Source organism: Eurypyga helias, unplaced genomic scaffold (assembly GCF_000690775.1).
Source record: "Eurypyga helias isolate BGI_N326 unplaced genomic scaffold, ASM69077v1 scaffold13984, whole genome shotgun sequence".
Taxonomy (NCBI): Eukaryota; Metazoa; Chordata; class Aves; order Eurypygiformes; family Eurypygidae; genus Eurypyga; species Eurypyga helias.
This window is the reverse complement of record NW_010244427.1, coordinates 10,870-27,683: the sequence shown is the minus strand read 5'-3', so window position 1 is coordinate 27,683 and position 16,814 is coordinate 10,870. Positions and strand designations below refer to the sequence as shown.

Genomic DNA, 16,814 nt, shown 5'->3' with positions numbered 1-16,814 from the left:
AGATCAGTATAAGTGAGTCCTAGCTTGTGCTCACCATACAGCAAATTCCCTTTTTCTTCAAAATTGTTTGTCATCAAGAACCTTCACTCACAGACACTGCAAAGCCAGAAGGCTCTCCCCATTCATTTACATATTAAAGCTCAACTGATGATGAAGGAGAAGAAATTAGTGGAGACAGGAATAGTAGTTTTCTTAGTTATGCTTATTCATTTTCTTTTTGCTCAGTAAAGTCTGTGCTGAATGGAAAGATGATTCTTTCAGATACCTTTGCAAGTAGTGTTTTACACCATCACACACCAGTATATGGTGTATTAAAGTGATTTAACACAGTCAAAATGAATGAGATAATGTAATGCAAAGGATATGTGGGGCAACACCTTTTGCGCCTCTTACGAGCAATGCCTGTCTACATGCCCGCAGAGAGCTCTGCCCTTTCAGCTGGGCTGTGTCTGCCTCTCCTTAGAGGAGAGGTTTGGCCCCAGAGCCAAGGGCTGGGCAACACCTTGAGGCAGTGCTTCAGCCAAGGGTGCTGCTCCCTGAAGGGGAGAACAGATGTTCTCCTCAGTCCCAGATGCAGAGTTGGTCATTGCAGCCTTATCCTTGTGGTTGCTGATGGGATAGGTGCTCTCTCTCCCAGAGCTGGCTGTGCAGAAGATGGATCCAGGAGATGATATTTTACACTTCCATTTTCCCTTCAAGTGCCATTTGGATTATTTTTTCTCTCTCCCACGTTGTTTCACATTAACTGTATTCAACTACAGGGAGTAATAGAAAATATTACCTTAGTTTGAGAACAGATTTGCTCTCATGTGACATCTTCCAATACTACTGATTTATACCCTTTTCCTGCATTGATCTGTTGGGAGCTTTCATCAGCTATATCTGACATAAACACTGTATTATTCTGTATTGCATTATACCCTAGAAATCCACTCAAATCCCTTTGCTCCTCAAATTAAAGCAATATGCATTACAGTGTCCTGATTTCCTTCTATTCTTGCATTTGCATTTTTGTATCATGCTCTAGATTACTCATGTATATTTTGGCATAAGCATCTCCCTGTTCATTTAAGAATATTGCCTTTAATCTTCATTATACCTTGAAGCATACAAAGTCTTGGCCCCAAAAGACACGGGGAAATGTTTAGTTCCTGCAGTGGCTGAATTTCTGTGGAAGTTATTTAAAGCAAATGCCATGTTGTTCAGAAGCCCAAGCCTTGTTCCAGGGCGATCCCGTGGACACCCACGATGTGCCTCAGGTCTCGCTGCTCCACACAGCACGTGAGGTTCGTCTGCCGCACTGCAGACCACCATGCTTTCAGGAAGGGACTTCTCTTCCCTTCCTGCCGCAGCGGCACAGACTGCAGCTCTGCAGCCGAAAGGTTTTAGTCGCGTGGCCGTGCTGGGATGCCTGAGCTCCTCAGTAGTTTAACCACAGAGTTTGTTTGCCTGCAAGCAGCTTTTTGATGGCAGAAATAGAGTAGCAGCTGTAGCTCTTTTGCTGCAAGAGACTGCGTGGATTCATTCCATTGATCTTACTCCCTTTGAGCATCTTCTGACCATCAGAATGCTCCGTATTTCTTACACAACATAATGCTACAAGAGTGACCCTAATAATATATCTCTCAGCTTGGCAGTTTGGGTGGGGTTAGGGCTTTTTTGTGGGCCGACATTACTTCCCAGATTTGTTCTGTGGTAGGAGTCCACATAGGTCCAATGTTTGCCCCAATCAGTTATTAACGGTTATACTGGATATGTATTCAGGCAGCCAGAGCCCTGAGTTCAGTAAAGCTACATGACTTATATGAAAAGACAGGATTTTTCTTGACAGAGGAGGTTCAGAATTTCTGAGGTACTGTATAGACATGTTGGTTCACAATCATTCCGCTTGATAGCCAATCTAGATAACCTAGCATATTCTTTACTCTAGACTTTCCTGGATTATCATACCTCCCCAAGAATGTGGTCTAAAGTAAAGCTGGTAAGAAGAGATGCCTGTAATTTAGGGACGACTAAGTCTTTCCACAGGCAGGAAGGAAGAAAGGAGATCCAGGCTTTATTCCAGTTACGGCTGAGACCGTCATGTTCAAAGTGAAACTGTTATTGTCTACTCTTATTTTCAAACATCTACCATAAGATATCTGAGATCTGGCTTAAAGATCTGAGCATCACAAACTCTGCAGGCAATCAGAGCACAAGGTGCACAGAGACATTAAAAATGCCCATTTGACCAGGATCAGGATGGGTTCTCAAGAAACATCTTAAAAAATGGAGTCCCTTACGAAGAGCAGCAAGCAACGCGCGATGCCAAGAAAGATCCAGTGGCACGGGCAAGCCATGACCCACCACCGTGAGCACGTGCACCTCTGTGACTGGGGCCAGCCAAAAGCTGAAATGTTGACTGTGGTACTTGGAAAGGAGGGGCCTTTGTACAAGGCAGAGCAGGACCTGAGGATGGTTTGGCAAGAAAACGAGTCACCTGGAGTCGTAGGGGAAAAGTCTGCAGCTTCCACATTCGAACGGGAAACCTCTTTCTTCACCTGTAGTTAGGCAATTCCCTTGCGCAGAGCCACTGATCAGTCCAGTGTAGCCTCAGTCACAGCAGTAACGTAGAGCTCTCCTTGGAGGATGTCCCAACATCACTGATGTACCCGTGAGGAGAGCATCTCCTGAAGTCTCTCACAAAATGCCCCTCTCTGGCCTGTTCACACAGAACAGCAAAAGATGCTATCGCTGCTAAAAACAAACAAAATTTTATATACAACCCAAGCAGGAGAGAACTGTCCCCGCTGATGTCTGCTGTGAGAGGAGCAAAAAGGACAGACAGAAGGACAGAGGGCTAAAAAAACGAGCTACGTTGTGCCTATCAGAGCAAGTAAAACACCACTGCATATTCATTAAGATTTGTTCAAAAGTTCAGAAAATCCCTCCAGTAATATAATGGGTGATAATTCAATTTATTTATGTTTTAAGGCATGAAGACTAGCTTTAATTTCCCTCAGCTGTGCCTCTATTATTATTAATCTACTTATCTTCTAAAAAGATCATCTAAACTACACTTCTGTAGGGAATGTGATCTTTGGCCATGTAGGGCTTTGCAATTATCCTGTTCTGAATGAACTTGTTGTTAAAACATTTTTTAAGTCTAATGAAAACATTAGATCAATTCCTCGCAGTGATAGTTGTCATTAAATCAATAGTGTGTGTAAGTCCATTATACTGATATTTGACACAAACTGCCGAAGGTCTGCTAACAATGAAACCATACTGAACTGTGTCCTCTGCTAAGCATATTTCATAGGAGATAAAAATCTGTTAAGTCTACGGTAACTGAAACTTTTCTTCTTTAACTAAAATAAACAGATATCTGAAATGTTGCTGTAACTCACACTAGGACCACCATGATCACACAGGTTTTGGAGCTGGTCCTTTTATCACACCTTTGTCACAGCTGTGCTCTCGAAGCAGTTAGAAAAGCTTTTTCTTGATTGTTTATCTATGTGGTTAATAAAGCACAGGCAGAGATTTCCTAGCGAAGTTCTGCTAAGCATGAAAGACCTGATCCTACCCCTCCAAAAGCAATGGCACTATCATTCTCCTCAGTGGAAGTTGGACCATTCCTCAAATCCTTGGAAAAAAAGTCTTTCCAAGGAGGAAGAACACCTTTGCACCACAGCCGAGGAGCTTGCAGGCGCAAGAAACACAACCAGACCCATTTCCCCATGGAGAAGAGCAGTTTCTTTAAATGTGCCATTATACTGCAAACAGGGAAGATTATTGAAAGACCTTTGGCTCTGTGTTCTTTAAGCATTTTTCCAGTGGCCTGCAAATGCAGCATCCACTCCTTCCACGGGGGCTTCAGTAACAGCATCGCCATCAATGCAATCCTGCAAGAGTGTGATGTCTGATGTATGTAATATATTATGGGATTTTTACCATGGCAGAAATGCAAAACTTCAGAAAATGGCTAGCTGATGGAAAGACTCAAGTCCAGGGAAGAGCCATGCAGCATGCCATTTCTTATGATTTATAAACCTAACAATTTTTCAGTAGTAGTGCATTGCATTTGCTCACAGGCAAAGGAGCTGTGAGCACACTAATGTAAACGGAAATAACGGTCAGTGGCAGACAGTGACAATTTTCTGGCTGAAAAGGCCATTTTAAAATGAAAACTCAAACTATTTTATTTGCAAGTCATAAAAAATTTACTGGAAGCTGTGCAGAGGATCAGCGAAACTCTTAATCAAATAATTTTTGAAATTTTGGTCCTTGGAAACAGTATTTTTTCCCAAACACATAAACTAATTGGTAGGAAAAATGTCACCTGAGACATTCTTTGAGACTTTGACCTCTGTAAGCAGAAAATGCAGACCAGTGCAGAAGCAGAGCAGACCCCGAGCAGAGCAAGGTCCTGCCCTGCCCTGTGGCTCCCACTAACGGCAGCAAGGGAAAGCTCGGTCACTCCCAACTGCAGGGAGAGCAGAAAAAACACTGTAAAATGTTCTTCAGCCCATATCTGGTGTTTGGTTTTTAAAGGTCTAAAAAATACAGTTAGCAACTAGATTTTTCTGAATTGTTTCCACAGTCTGAATATTAGTTTAACAGAAAATAATCTGAATATTAGCCTTCTTGTGTGGGTTTTACTTCACCTTCAGACAGCTGCAACATAGACCTCTAGAGCCACATCCTCATTACAGCCAAGGGAGCGAGGTCCAGGGTGTGATTCCCATAGATGGTCTGATCTATCGCAGGAATGGGCTCTCGATTTTGCTGCTGACTTCTGCCTTGCCTGCACGTGGAGCTGGGGCGACTGGTTCCAGCGCGTGGTGGAGATTGTCCTGACGTGACTGCAAGGAGATGCCATACAGACAAAGCCCTCATGCTCAGACGGGGAGGATGATGGGGGTTGAAACTAGGATGTTATGTAGAAGTCTCCTTTAGGGAGTCTGAATCAGGGGATCAGTCCCATGGGATGGAGGTTCTTGTTTATTGTCGAGAAGGTCTTCAACCCCCTTCATGTGGGGTCTTTAGATTTTGGCCAAGTCCATGCTCCAGTTCTGTTAGAAGGTAAAGTCCAAAAATCTCAGGTGAGAACTGGTAACTGTGGAAGGAAACAAATATGTTTGGTTTACATTTCGGTTCTGAGCACGACAGAGATTATCAAAACAGCTGAGTAATTTTCTGTTGGAATTGCTGCAGAGGTATCTCCCCACAGTCAGATGCAGGGACCAGGTGCAGGCTGTCCTGGGTCCCACTTCTAAATCTCAGACACATTTTTATAAGGCCTCTGACTCAAGGAATAAACATGAGAAGATTACAGCTAATCAGATAAGTATGTCTTTATTTAACTGTAGCATCAAAAATTAAGCTTGCAGTATGTTCTTAAGAGATAGAGTCTTCAATCTAACTCAAAGATATTTTTGAAAGATTTTTTTTCTTTTTAATTAAATCATGTTGATTTTATTTGACATTTGATTTCAAGAGAACTGCCAGTGTTTCTCCTTCACCGTCTGTCTTGAATCTGTGTGTAACCTGTCACAGCCAAAAGGCTACCCGGCTCCTCCTGAAGTTTGCCATATTTTTACCTTCTGGATCAGCCTAGGCACAGATCAGCCACTTAAACATTTCCCACCAAAGATCCGGACTTTTATTTAGTGCAGCCGAGTGTTGTGCAGGTAGCACAGTGTGCATTCAGCACGTATATACATGCAGGGAACGTAAACCTGCTCACACAAGGTAGGCTTTCCTCACACTGAGGAACAAGTTACACTGGGATAAGCAACACAGCAAATACCCTGCAAATACCGGGGAAGAGGTTTTGGCCAGCTTGTCCCCCTGCATTGGTCCATGGTGGGACCAGACCAGCACCCACTGGGTGCAGCCAACAGTGGGAGGTTGATGCAAAGTAATATTGGTCCTTTTCAGCAGCCTCTCCATATTGCAATTTATTTTATATTTCAGCTTCATGGATGAATTCTCAGCCTTAGGTCTTATCCTGGGTCAGGTCCCCATGACTGCAGCACGCATCCGCGATGGTGGCACCATGGTGGAGATGGGAAGGGCAAAGCTTCCCCTCTTGATGGCAATGCTCCTTGAAGGACCACAGTGGTGGCCTTTGGGGACCTCCTTGTGTTCAAAACCACACACACAACAGCAGAGCCCAAGAATGACCTTAGAGAGATACTCCATACGTTAAAACAGAGTGTAAGTTCTTCAGAGGTGGGATTTGATGTACCAAACCATAAAAGAGCGAAATAAAGGATGCCGTAATACAGAAGTAAGGACACAAATATATTAAGGTTGGAAATCAGAATCTTGGAAGTGAGAAAATGCCTGCCTTAGCATCAGCTGGAAAAGAGCCCTGTGTTGACTGAATTCCCCTCTCATTTGTTGCTGAAATTGGAAGCTGCCCAGTGGATGAGGCAGGAAATTTGAGGAGAAGGAGGAAGGAGACATGGTGAAGGCAGATGAATGGAGTCCTGGGGAACTGGCTGCTATCTCTGTCCCTGCTGAAGAGTTTCTCTGAGATACTGCCAAGTCATGCAAACCATACATCGAGAGCTTTGTCTCGGTAATTGTGTGGGGTTTTGTTTTCTGAATGCATAAATTAATGCCCCAAGTTCTGATTCACAAAACTGCTGATCACTCGTTGCTGTGAAAGAAAACAAGGGCACTGTCCTTCCAGCGCATAAAGTGCTACAGAACGTGAAGTGTTCAGAAAAATCAGGTCATTAGGCATGCAAATTGGGTCATCAAAATTAGTGGATCTTTTTGACATTAATCTCTCTAGACTTCTTCCTGGGAAAACAGGGAGATCCCATACCCTACAGGAGAGTTGTGAACTAAATTAATTTAATGTTTGTTTCCCCACCAGCTCCCGCTCCATCTGATGCTGATGCTATTTGCATGTCAGGCAGGCTGTTTCATCTCTTCCTTGCTCACTGCAATCACAGAAGACATGGTCGAGGTGTGGATCACTGCCACCTCAGTACAGAGCATTCCCAGCCCTGGACACACATGGAATGGGAGCCCTGCCCTGGCCCCTGCAACCACACCAATGTCTCTGGTGCTGATGGATCCATCTGGGCTGCTAAGAACCATGATTTCCAGCTCCCAAATTCTCATATTTGGTCATATTGACCATATTTGGCCAGGATGACCTGCCCACTGTCCAGCTTTAGGGCAGTGCTCCACTACGTAGAGCTTCTCAACAGCCAAAACAACTTGTCAGTGCGCTCGTTCCTCAAGGTGGTTCTGCTCCCCTTCCATATAGACAAGCCCAAGTCTATTATCCCTAAAGTAAAACACTAAAACTCCTTCTGCAGATGTTTAAAGTAAAGATTTCTCAGAACAAAGAGCTTATTCAGCTTGAAAAGACTTGCTACCTATGGAGAAGTACTAACGCCTCAGCTCCCCGCTTCTCCATCCCCCAGCATCTGGGGGCTGTCTCAGTCACTGCTCAGCCTGACACCCCAAATCCTGTTGCTGGCGGAGGCAGCAGGGTGGGACCCCTCAAAACTGCCGTGCCTCCATCACCCACGGCTTTGTCTAGGGATTTGGGGAGAGCGGTACGGCTGCATCTGAAGCCACAGCATTCATCAGGGAGGACTTATTTCAATATGTTGTTGAAACTATCTGATGTCAGGTTATATGTCTCAGGGGGACGCGCGTTTCGTGTAGTTTGTTATGCCATCTGTTAAGAAATGCAGCCACTCGTCTCTCTGCTACGCGACCACAGATGGGGAGTTTTTCCCCCTGTGTGCATTACTGTCAATATATGCCAAAGCCTTCCTAGCTGGAGCCAGGTGGAATCACCACCACGACAAGCGTGCCTGGGAAGAAGGGTGCTGCACAGGTCTTCCTGAGCACCTTGGCTCCTGGCGTGCAGACGAGCTTAGCGAACAAAGCCAGCCTACGCCGGTGAGGTCAGGTCCCCAAAATCCCTCCAGCTTGCAGGGCGCTGGGCGATGACTCCAGCAGTGGAGCTCGAGGAGGAGCTTGTGAAGCTTTGTGCAACACGGCATGGGGCTCCGGTTGCAGATTTGACCCTCCTCTTGGCTGGCTGTGGATGGTGCTTGCCCCAAATCACCGTCTGGCAATGGCACCTGAACCTCAGATGCAGAAAAAATCTGAAGCCACAACTGTTGCCTTTGAGGTGATGCCGCCGCTCTCAATGAAGGCTTGGTGTGCACTTAACTAAACACCACGTCTCCAGCGCTCCAGACTGAGAAGGAAACTGTGATCTGCTGACTGACCGACCGAGTCCTGCCAGGGAAAAAGCAAACACGAAGCGAGCAGCAAGTCCCCTGATGGCTATATGCAGCTATTGACTTAAGCATCAATAACGCTCCTTTTTTCAGGGGTGATTATCACACCTTTTAATATTGAGTTGACACTTTTCCAGCATGACTGGATCCGTTCCTGAGACTGCAAGTTGGAAGTTTTAAAGGGAGGTTTTACAGGAAGGGGACTGCAACTGGAATTTTTATTGAAAACTGGAAGTTCTACAGAGAGGGGTTTTCATTAGGAAGGAAAGTTTTATAGAAAGGGGACTGAAAAGCCAGCCCATTCTGATCACCCTCCACTCTCTGGTCTCTTTGTGGCAGGTATTTCACCCAAGCGGAATAGAAACTGGTTGTCAGATTTATTTTCACTGGAAAGCAAGTGGCTGCCCTGCTCTCATGGCGCTACTCCCATCACACTGGCGGCAGCATCTGGTGGCGTTCCCCAGTGCAAGCAGTGCTGCTGTCCTCTGGGAAGGCCCAAGTCACCATCAGGAGCAGCAACGCAGCTCCCTGGGGACAAGGAGGCACTTCTGAGGCTGGTGGGCGTGCCAGAAAATGTGTGAGAAAATTGAACCAAAAGAATAGCATTTTTTTCACCAGTGTTAGAAAGATCTTCCCCCTCTACACCCAGCCCTGTTCCCAGCTGCGGTGGTGCTCAGACCTTCTGCAAACCTGCTTTTCAAAACTCAGACCTGGGAGGCTGTCTTGGGAGGCATCATTTTGGGGTACCAGCAGTCGTTTGTGCCAATCGCTTCTTATAAAAGCTCAGCTGACCTCAGTGAATGTAGCCCCCCCAACTGAGCCACTGACTTCCTCAAAGTCCTGCAGGCTCCTGTTCCCCATGTCCACTCCAGCCGGGCTCCATGCGCCATCAAAGGCAGGCAAGGTGGTCCCTGCTCTGGATGCACCACACTGGAACCAGGCACAGCCCCAGGAACCATCAGGGATGGGACGGGACCTGGAGGTGCCACCAAGCAGTGCTGATGCACCAAACGACCAACACTTGCCCATCCTGGATTTTTACAGACAAATGCAACTTTTGACCGACGTCCGGCTCATGCAGCAAGAAGGTAGATGACCTATGCAAAGGTTTCACTGGTGCTCTGTGGACTTCAGGCTCCTTCCTTCTGCCTCACACTGCAGACTGGGGCTTAATTCACCAAGTGACAGAACCAAATCAAAAAGTGAAAGCACTTCAGTAGAATACTGTGACTAATGTGAAAGGATATCTTAATTCACAGATATTTTCTCTACTTCTGCCATTAATTTACTTCTGCCATAATTAAAATTTCCACATGCTCATGGAAAAAAACCCTAACAACTCATAAACCACTTTTCAAATAAAGAGGTATCTCCTATTACGCACATATGTCTTTGAGGCATGTAGAGCCCTGTATCTAAAGCAACCTCCAGCAGAGCTCTGTCTGCCGTGAACTCTCAGCAGGGACGGCCCGTGCACATTTATTTTGAGCACCTGCACATTGCACCTGCATCTCTGATGGCATGGCAAGGAGACAGCTGGCAGGAGCTGCTGGCTTGGGGATGCTTCAGCCATGGACCAAGTTCATCAGCACTTATGTGGAGTCCCATGTAGCCAAAAATTTCCTTCATGTCTCTTAGAACTGGGAGGCTGCCAGTGCTACATCTGCCTCTACAAGTTATGAGTCCTGTTACAAATATTTGGAGTCCAAAAAATAGGGCCCCGGGAGAGAAAGGATTAGGCACAACCCTTAAAAAAATGAAGTCTTTGTGTTTTAATATCCGCATTCATATCTCAGCCTCTGTCAAGCTTTTCACACAGTGCTCTGGGTGGGGGGCAGCCAAGAGTCATGGCAACTCGGAGGGAGCTGCCGGTTGAGGGAACATGTCCTCAGGCACCAGGAAGAGCAGCAACAACGCAGAGCTTCGAGAGGAGAAACACTTGCTCCTTTCTGCACCTGTATAATTCCCCAGATGGACATCCACTAGGGTTGCCAGATTTAAAATCTGAAAACACGCAATGCAGCAGTCACAGCAGCTGGAGGAAGCTGTGAGGAACTATTTTTCCATCGTGTCACTGAAAAAAAAAATTGGAAATGGATGAGAAAATGGAATAGAAATAGAAATGAAAGAGTATAAGCTGCAGGGAGGACAGGATGGGGAGGAAAAAAGTAGAAGCAAGAGAAGGCTTAGCAGGAAAAACACCTACTTGCAATCCTAAAAATGAGTAGATTTGGAGAGAAATAACAATTCTGCTCTTACAGAAAATTGAAAAAAACCCCAAACCAAAACAAAAAAAACTGACTGGGCAAAAATGCTGGCCCAAATAAAAACCCATGATCTCCTAATTTTTTTAGGCAAATGACCTAACCTAATAACCTGGCAACTTTTGTGCATCGATCCTTAGGAAACAGCACTGCCCCGACTCCTGTCACGAAGGACAAGGGATTAGCTCAGGCACTGAGGAGCTGACATAGTTAAACACTGCTGCTGGCAGATACAATCCAGTTTATGACTGGGGTTGTAAAAACACGCATGAAAGCAAATTCGTAAGAAAGATACTCTAATGAAGATGTATAGAAAGGCTGAAATGCCATGTAGCCTCTTGATAGCTAAGGCCCTGATCCTGCAAATTAAGCTAAGCGGTGAAGTTAATCAGATGCATAAGTGTTTGCAATATCAGTGTGGTTTTTTTTTCTTCCCCAAATGAGCTAAATTCAAAAAGCCTTATTTTAAATTACACGAAGATATTAGCAACATTGGTCCTTTATTAGAAGCAGTTTATTCATTCAGGGTGTACAGTACGGAGCAACACGCCTGGCATGGCTAGTGATGCGTGAACCTGAAGGGGAAGAAATCCCTTTGCATTCCCTTCACAGCCAAGTTGCACAACAATTCAGGCTGCTGCCTCAGCAGCCAAATGGGCAATTTTCCAAGCCTAAAAGTCAGCAACGAATCCAAATGTTAAGGCAGCTTTGTTCTCCCATAAAGCTGACCAGCTACACTTGGAAAGCTCCCTCGGATCATTCTTCTCCCTCCCTGTCTTCTCTCTGACAGCCTCTTTCACTAGCGGAGTACTACCATGACGTTGTGCATCCCAGCCCTCCACTCCGAAGCAGGGGGTGAAAAATCCTCGCGGAGTCACAGGGTCAGTGCAAAGCTTTTAGTTTGTGGCAAAGCTATACATGTCCTGGTTGAGGATGACAGAACTAGAGCAATGCACCTGAGCGATGAGGAGAAGAAAAGAATTCAGGCTTTCCAGCAGCTCATCTCCTGTCTCAGAGGTAAGTTTAAAGCTGTGGGAAATGCATGTTAGCAGCAGGCATGGCAGGAGCCGTCCTGTGCATGTCTTCATGGCAGGGAATGAAATAGTAACTCAAAGCAGCAAATCCTGCTTACAATTTGCACACCTCAAAGACGTCACTAAAACAGTCTCTTTTGTACGATGCAGGATGTCTCATTCAATGAAAGAGAAAAACTGTCAAAAGCTGAACAGGCAAAGGAGAGTGGAAAGCCCTCTGCGTGAGCAGAGCACCTCCCTGATTGTAATACGACACGATCAAGGCTGGGAGGCCAGGGGACCCTGTTGTCCTCCCTGCACACCCATCAGCAAGAAGATTTTTTGCATGGATCATTTGAATGGTAACGGTTTCTCATAACAAAGCACCTGAGCAGCATCCATCAGTGATGGATATCAGTGTGAGGTGATCAGGGACTACCTCCTCTGCAGTGAAACGTAAGCGGTGTTGGGATGGGATGGGTAAGCTAAGCTGTAACATACAGCAATGCTGTATAAAGGAGGAAATAATGTACAATCATTTTAGAAATAAATGCCTTTATTCAAGCAGAAATACAACATTGAGGAGCCAGAGGAATACAAAAAGAACAAGCAAACAAAAGGCTCTTTCTTTTCTTTGTAATTTTTAAAGAGGCTTAAGTAAAAATTTCTAAACATATTTTTCAGTTAATTACCAATTTTTCTCAATATATATCCTCTCCATTTTCTACTGGCTCTCATAAGATTAATTTCTCATTCAAGCATTCCAGCAACCTCCTTGACAAGTATTACCTATTTAACAAATATTTTCATCCCACACCTCGGCTGTACTTAGCTCTTTTGTAGCCAGTCTGTGCTGAATGGCCACATCTAGAAATCAAGAATGCCTATAAATATTTCACTGTGCATTACCTGAAATTTCAGGGAAAACCCTACAAAGTTAATGGTTTTTCATGAATTCCAATTGTGTAGCAGGAGTGAAGGATCAAACCTTGTCTTTGAATCTTGGTCATAGAATCATAGAATCACAGAGTCATAGCATGGTTTGGGTTGGAAGGGACCTTAGACATCATCCAGTTCCAACCCCCCTGCCATGGGCAGGGACACCTTCCACTAGGCCAGGTTGCTCAAAGCCTCATCCAGCCTGGCCTTGAATACATCCAGGGATGGGGAATCCACAGCTTCTCTGGGCAACCTGTCCCAGTGCCTCCACACCCTCTCCAGGAAGAACTTCTTCATGTGGTCACTAGAAGACTTGAGGACTTCACTTGGTCCCGTACTGAGAAGCAAGCTGGCAATGACAAGAGTGAAAGAGTCTTCATGCAAAGGCATCAGTTCTAGTCCCCCAGCCACACACGTCTGGAAAATATTTTGAGTATATGTAATTGTTCTTGCTCCCTTTTTCAGTTTTGGCTTTACATACCTCTTCTTGGTCATTCTTGGAGATAAATACTGTGCCAGATGGACTTTTGTTGTGTCCTGGTACACAACTTCTTACATGGTTGTAGGATCAAGATGTAACTTACCAAAATTTCCCAGATTTGGAAGCACTGGAAAAATAGAAAAGAAAAAAGAAAAAGCAATCTCATTGATCTAGTATTATTTTTATGTTTTGGGGTTTCTTTCCATTCTTCCCTGCACTATCTGTAATAAGCAAAAAACCATTAAATAGTTCCAGAGTGGCAAGAGGAAAAGGAGAGGGAAGAAGGAAAAGAAAAATCACTAATAGCTCACTTTTTTTTCCTACAAGGCAAAAAGAGATGACGTGATTATTAAAATTATCTTAAGAAATGAAAACAAATGCTAAGAATGATTAACAAAAGAAAATGTTCCATTTAAAATCTAAAAGAGCAAATCTGCTTTCTTTAAAAAAAAATAATTAAAACTGAATCAAATCAATTCATTCATGAAGTAACCTCTTCATTTCAGTCTAAGCCCTCCACATCAGAGTGCCGGATGAAGGGGACATAGAGGGAAAGGAAGAGGGGGCTTCCTGGAGTGCTTTGTGCGGAGGCTATTTTGGGTTGCATAGCAGCTGGTGGACAACTGTGGGCAGCATCTCTAAGCTATAGCAATGCTGGGGGTGACAGTGGCAGCTGTGCCAGCTCTTGCATCAGTCCTGAGGCCCAGAAATGCAAAGACATCACGAAGCTGTTTTCCCTCCTTGTCTTGTGTTGAGCCTCCTGGGAGGCACAAGACAAAACCTGGCAGTGACGTTCTCCTTGATCTCTATCAGCCAGAGCTTCCACACCTAAAACTCACAGAGAGATCCACCCCATACGCATTCGCAGAATTGGACCGATGTGTTTCAGAGACCGCTCTTTTCTTACGGTCAGAACAATAACAACCTACATGTATTTCAGCTCTTTGGAATAACTGCTGGAACAAGATCAAATTGGTAGGCAGGATGTTTAGTCCAACAAAGCCTGGCTTTCAAACCAAAAACATTTGATAACAGTGCTCCCTTAACTCACTGCAGAAGATCCCTTTTGCTAAATTCAGGCACTAACCAGCACTTCAGGGATAACCGGCATGGTCTGAAACCACATTCCAAAATAACCCGTTTACCACAACTCCACAGCTGCTGCGCAGATTTAAGGATTGAACACGAGTTGGTACTTGTGCAATCACTGACCAAGACATCTGCTCTTGAGTTGATTTGTATCGACAGTGTAAATAGACAGGTGAGCAGGTTCTGGGGGGTACAATGCAAAGTCGGCACCGTCGGTGCTGGAGGAGGCAGCACTGGTTCCCAGCTGCCAGCAAACACGCATTTCGGCATAGCTCCTGCTGGAAAGAGAGGAATGTGACTGTTAATCCCTGGTTTTTGAATAACTAAACATAAATGCTTTTCAAGAAAAAAAAAAAACCAAACAGAATTGATCTTTTCTCTAAGTGGCTGCCAAACCTGATGTAGACAAAACATCAAGCAGGTGAAAGATGCTGCAGTTTCCCCTGCAAATCTCGAACCGCAGAGAGCACGCTGCTCTCCCCCAGATTAGCGAGAAGGTCAGCAGCTCCCATCAAAAGAGCAGCCTTCACTCCACAGCTGCATCCTGACACATGCCAGCTTCATCAGCTGGAATTGAAACCTTCTCCAAACCCGCCGGCTCCGCCTGGGAGCAGACAGCCCAACCTAAGCGCTGCCCAGACTCATCCCGAGCCCGATGCTGATCGATGTGTCCTTCCTCCGACTGGCATCTGCAATCTGGTGCCTACGTCAGAGAGAAACGGCACTTACGGCATGCCATGGGTCTGCTCCAAGGGCTCTCAGCTATTGCCACCACACTGGGATGTGACACCAGGGTTCTAAATGAACGGAGAGCCAGGGAGCCTCAGCGGCAGAGCCTCCTGCCTTGCCTGCACGAAGCTCCAGCCAGGTAGCACCAGGGAGAGGCTGGAATTGGAGTTACCATGGTGAACCACGCAGCACGAAATGACTTCATTGCGGACTTCCTCCTCACAGGATTTCTGGGGAATGCGGTAAAGCTGATTGTAATGCTAATTTTCGTACAGGACTGCAATGCTGGGCTGATGTCAGATGCTGAGCATCGCTGGTTGCAGGAGCGGTCCCCTCCCCCTGAGGGACTGGGAATCCTGCTTTAAGTCATCAGTGAAAACAGGGTTTCACTAATCCCCACTCGTTGCATCACAGGAGTCTCACACACACAGAGCAGCATCTGCTCCAGAGAGATCCAGAGGGAGGACTTTGGGATGGTAAGGAGGTTTGGGCTGCAGCTTGCAGTGGCTTCAGCATCTGTGGCTGAAGCCACTCTCTCTGCTTTAAGTTTTATAAATGCTCTTGTACTAAGCATAGTCCCCTCATCCCAAGGCATAGGTGAATGCTGCTTCCAAAATAACCTTAAAAGCAACCCAAATGGTTGGATGTGGCTGTTCTGCTAGGACAGCAGTTTTGGAAAGTGTTACATATGTGCACGTGTGTATGTGTGTGTAAAGGGATGTGTATGTGTGTGTAAAGGGATGTGTATGGCACATCCTGACACAGACAAGTATGTGAAAACTCTGCCTGCACTTCAAGTTTGACACACCTCAAGGTGTAGCTAAGGTTGGGATTTTTGCTGCTGTATCAACAGTTGCACCAAGATGTTTGGTGACCGAATGATGTCCCTTCCACCACCTTATTCTGCATCGATCCTGCTCATGATCTGACTTCCTCTGATCTCCTCATTGTGCTTAAACATACCTTGAATCTGAGGGAGATGGAACTCTTGAGACCTGGCCGTGCCGTTTCCTGGTCTCAGGCAGTCCCGCAAGCTCTCCCAAGGCACACAGCCTTGCAGTTAAGAGGCACCACACCTGCGCAACACCAAAGGTTCAAGATCTATGAAAACATGCAGCCAGAGGGAGGCAGCTGCTCCCACATCTGCGGGCAGTCCCAGGGCATTTACATAGCCAAGAAAAGCAGACTCAACTTGGGGAAATTGGTTTCATTTACTACCAATCACATCATAGTAGGATAATGAAAAATAAAACCAAATCTTTCTGTCTGTGACCGAAACAGGGTCACAGCCTCCTTCCGGCATCCCCCTGCTCTGGTGTGGGGTCCTCCCTGGGCTGCAGGTGGGTCTGTGCCCCCCGTGACCCTCCATGGCTGCAGGGCACAGCCGGCCTCACCATGGGCTGCACCACGGGCTGCCTGGGAATCTCTGCTCCGGCTCCTGAAGCACATCCTGCCCCTCCTTCTCCACTGACCTGGGGGTCTGCAGGGCTGTTCCTCTCACATATTCTCACTCCTCCCTCTGGCTGCAGTTTCTCTTGCACAGTTTTTTCCTCCCTTCTCAAACACGTTACCCCAGGGGCACTACCACGGCTGCTGGTGAGCTCGGTCTTGGCCCACAGCGATCTCTGCCAACCTCAACCATTCTGTGATTCTTTGAGGCTGCTGCCCACAAATCTATTGCCAGTCTGCAAATTAGACTGGAGGGGACATCACATTCTTCACTTCTTGTAATCTGGTGCGCGCAACCTTGCCTCTTTGAGCCCTTATTCCTTTGCCCATTTTCTCTGTTTTATCTTTTAGACTGTCATTTTGTTATGTCAGGAACTACCTTATCCTGAGCTTGTGCAGTACCTTATACAACAGGATGAAGCTCTCACTGAAGTCTTTCGATTGACACTGGAATGTTAAAAGTAACAAAGGTAAAATGGAAAACGAATGTTAAGCACTAAGTGCTTCACTTTTCCCCCTAAAAGAATTTGCTTCATCCACTTTGGACTTCCTATCAAAGTTGAGTCAAAGGATGTTCCTGTAG

The 16,814-nt window shown here is 45.7% G+C and overlaps 1 protein-coding gene across 1 annotated transcript in view; it reads right to left on the bottom strand.

Moving 5' to 3' along the window:
* The window catches only part of CNPY1 (canopy FGF signaling regulator 1), a gene marked incomplete at its 3' end in the record, with an annotated part of 54,095 nt that extends 39,780 nt beyond the window's left edge, over window positions 1–14,315 (bottom strand). Inside the window, exon 1 of the mRNA XM_010149758.1 lies at window positions 14,177–14,315. Within this exon, the coding sequence (XP_010148060.1) occupies window positions 14,177–14,315 (139 nt within the window). The remainder of the gene's footprint in view (window positions 1–14,176) is intronic.
* Window positions 14,316–16,814: the final 2,499 nt, after the last annotated feature.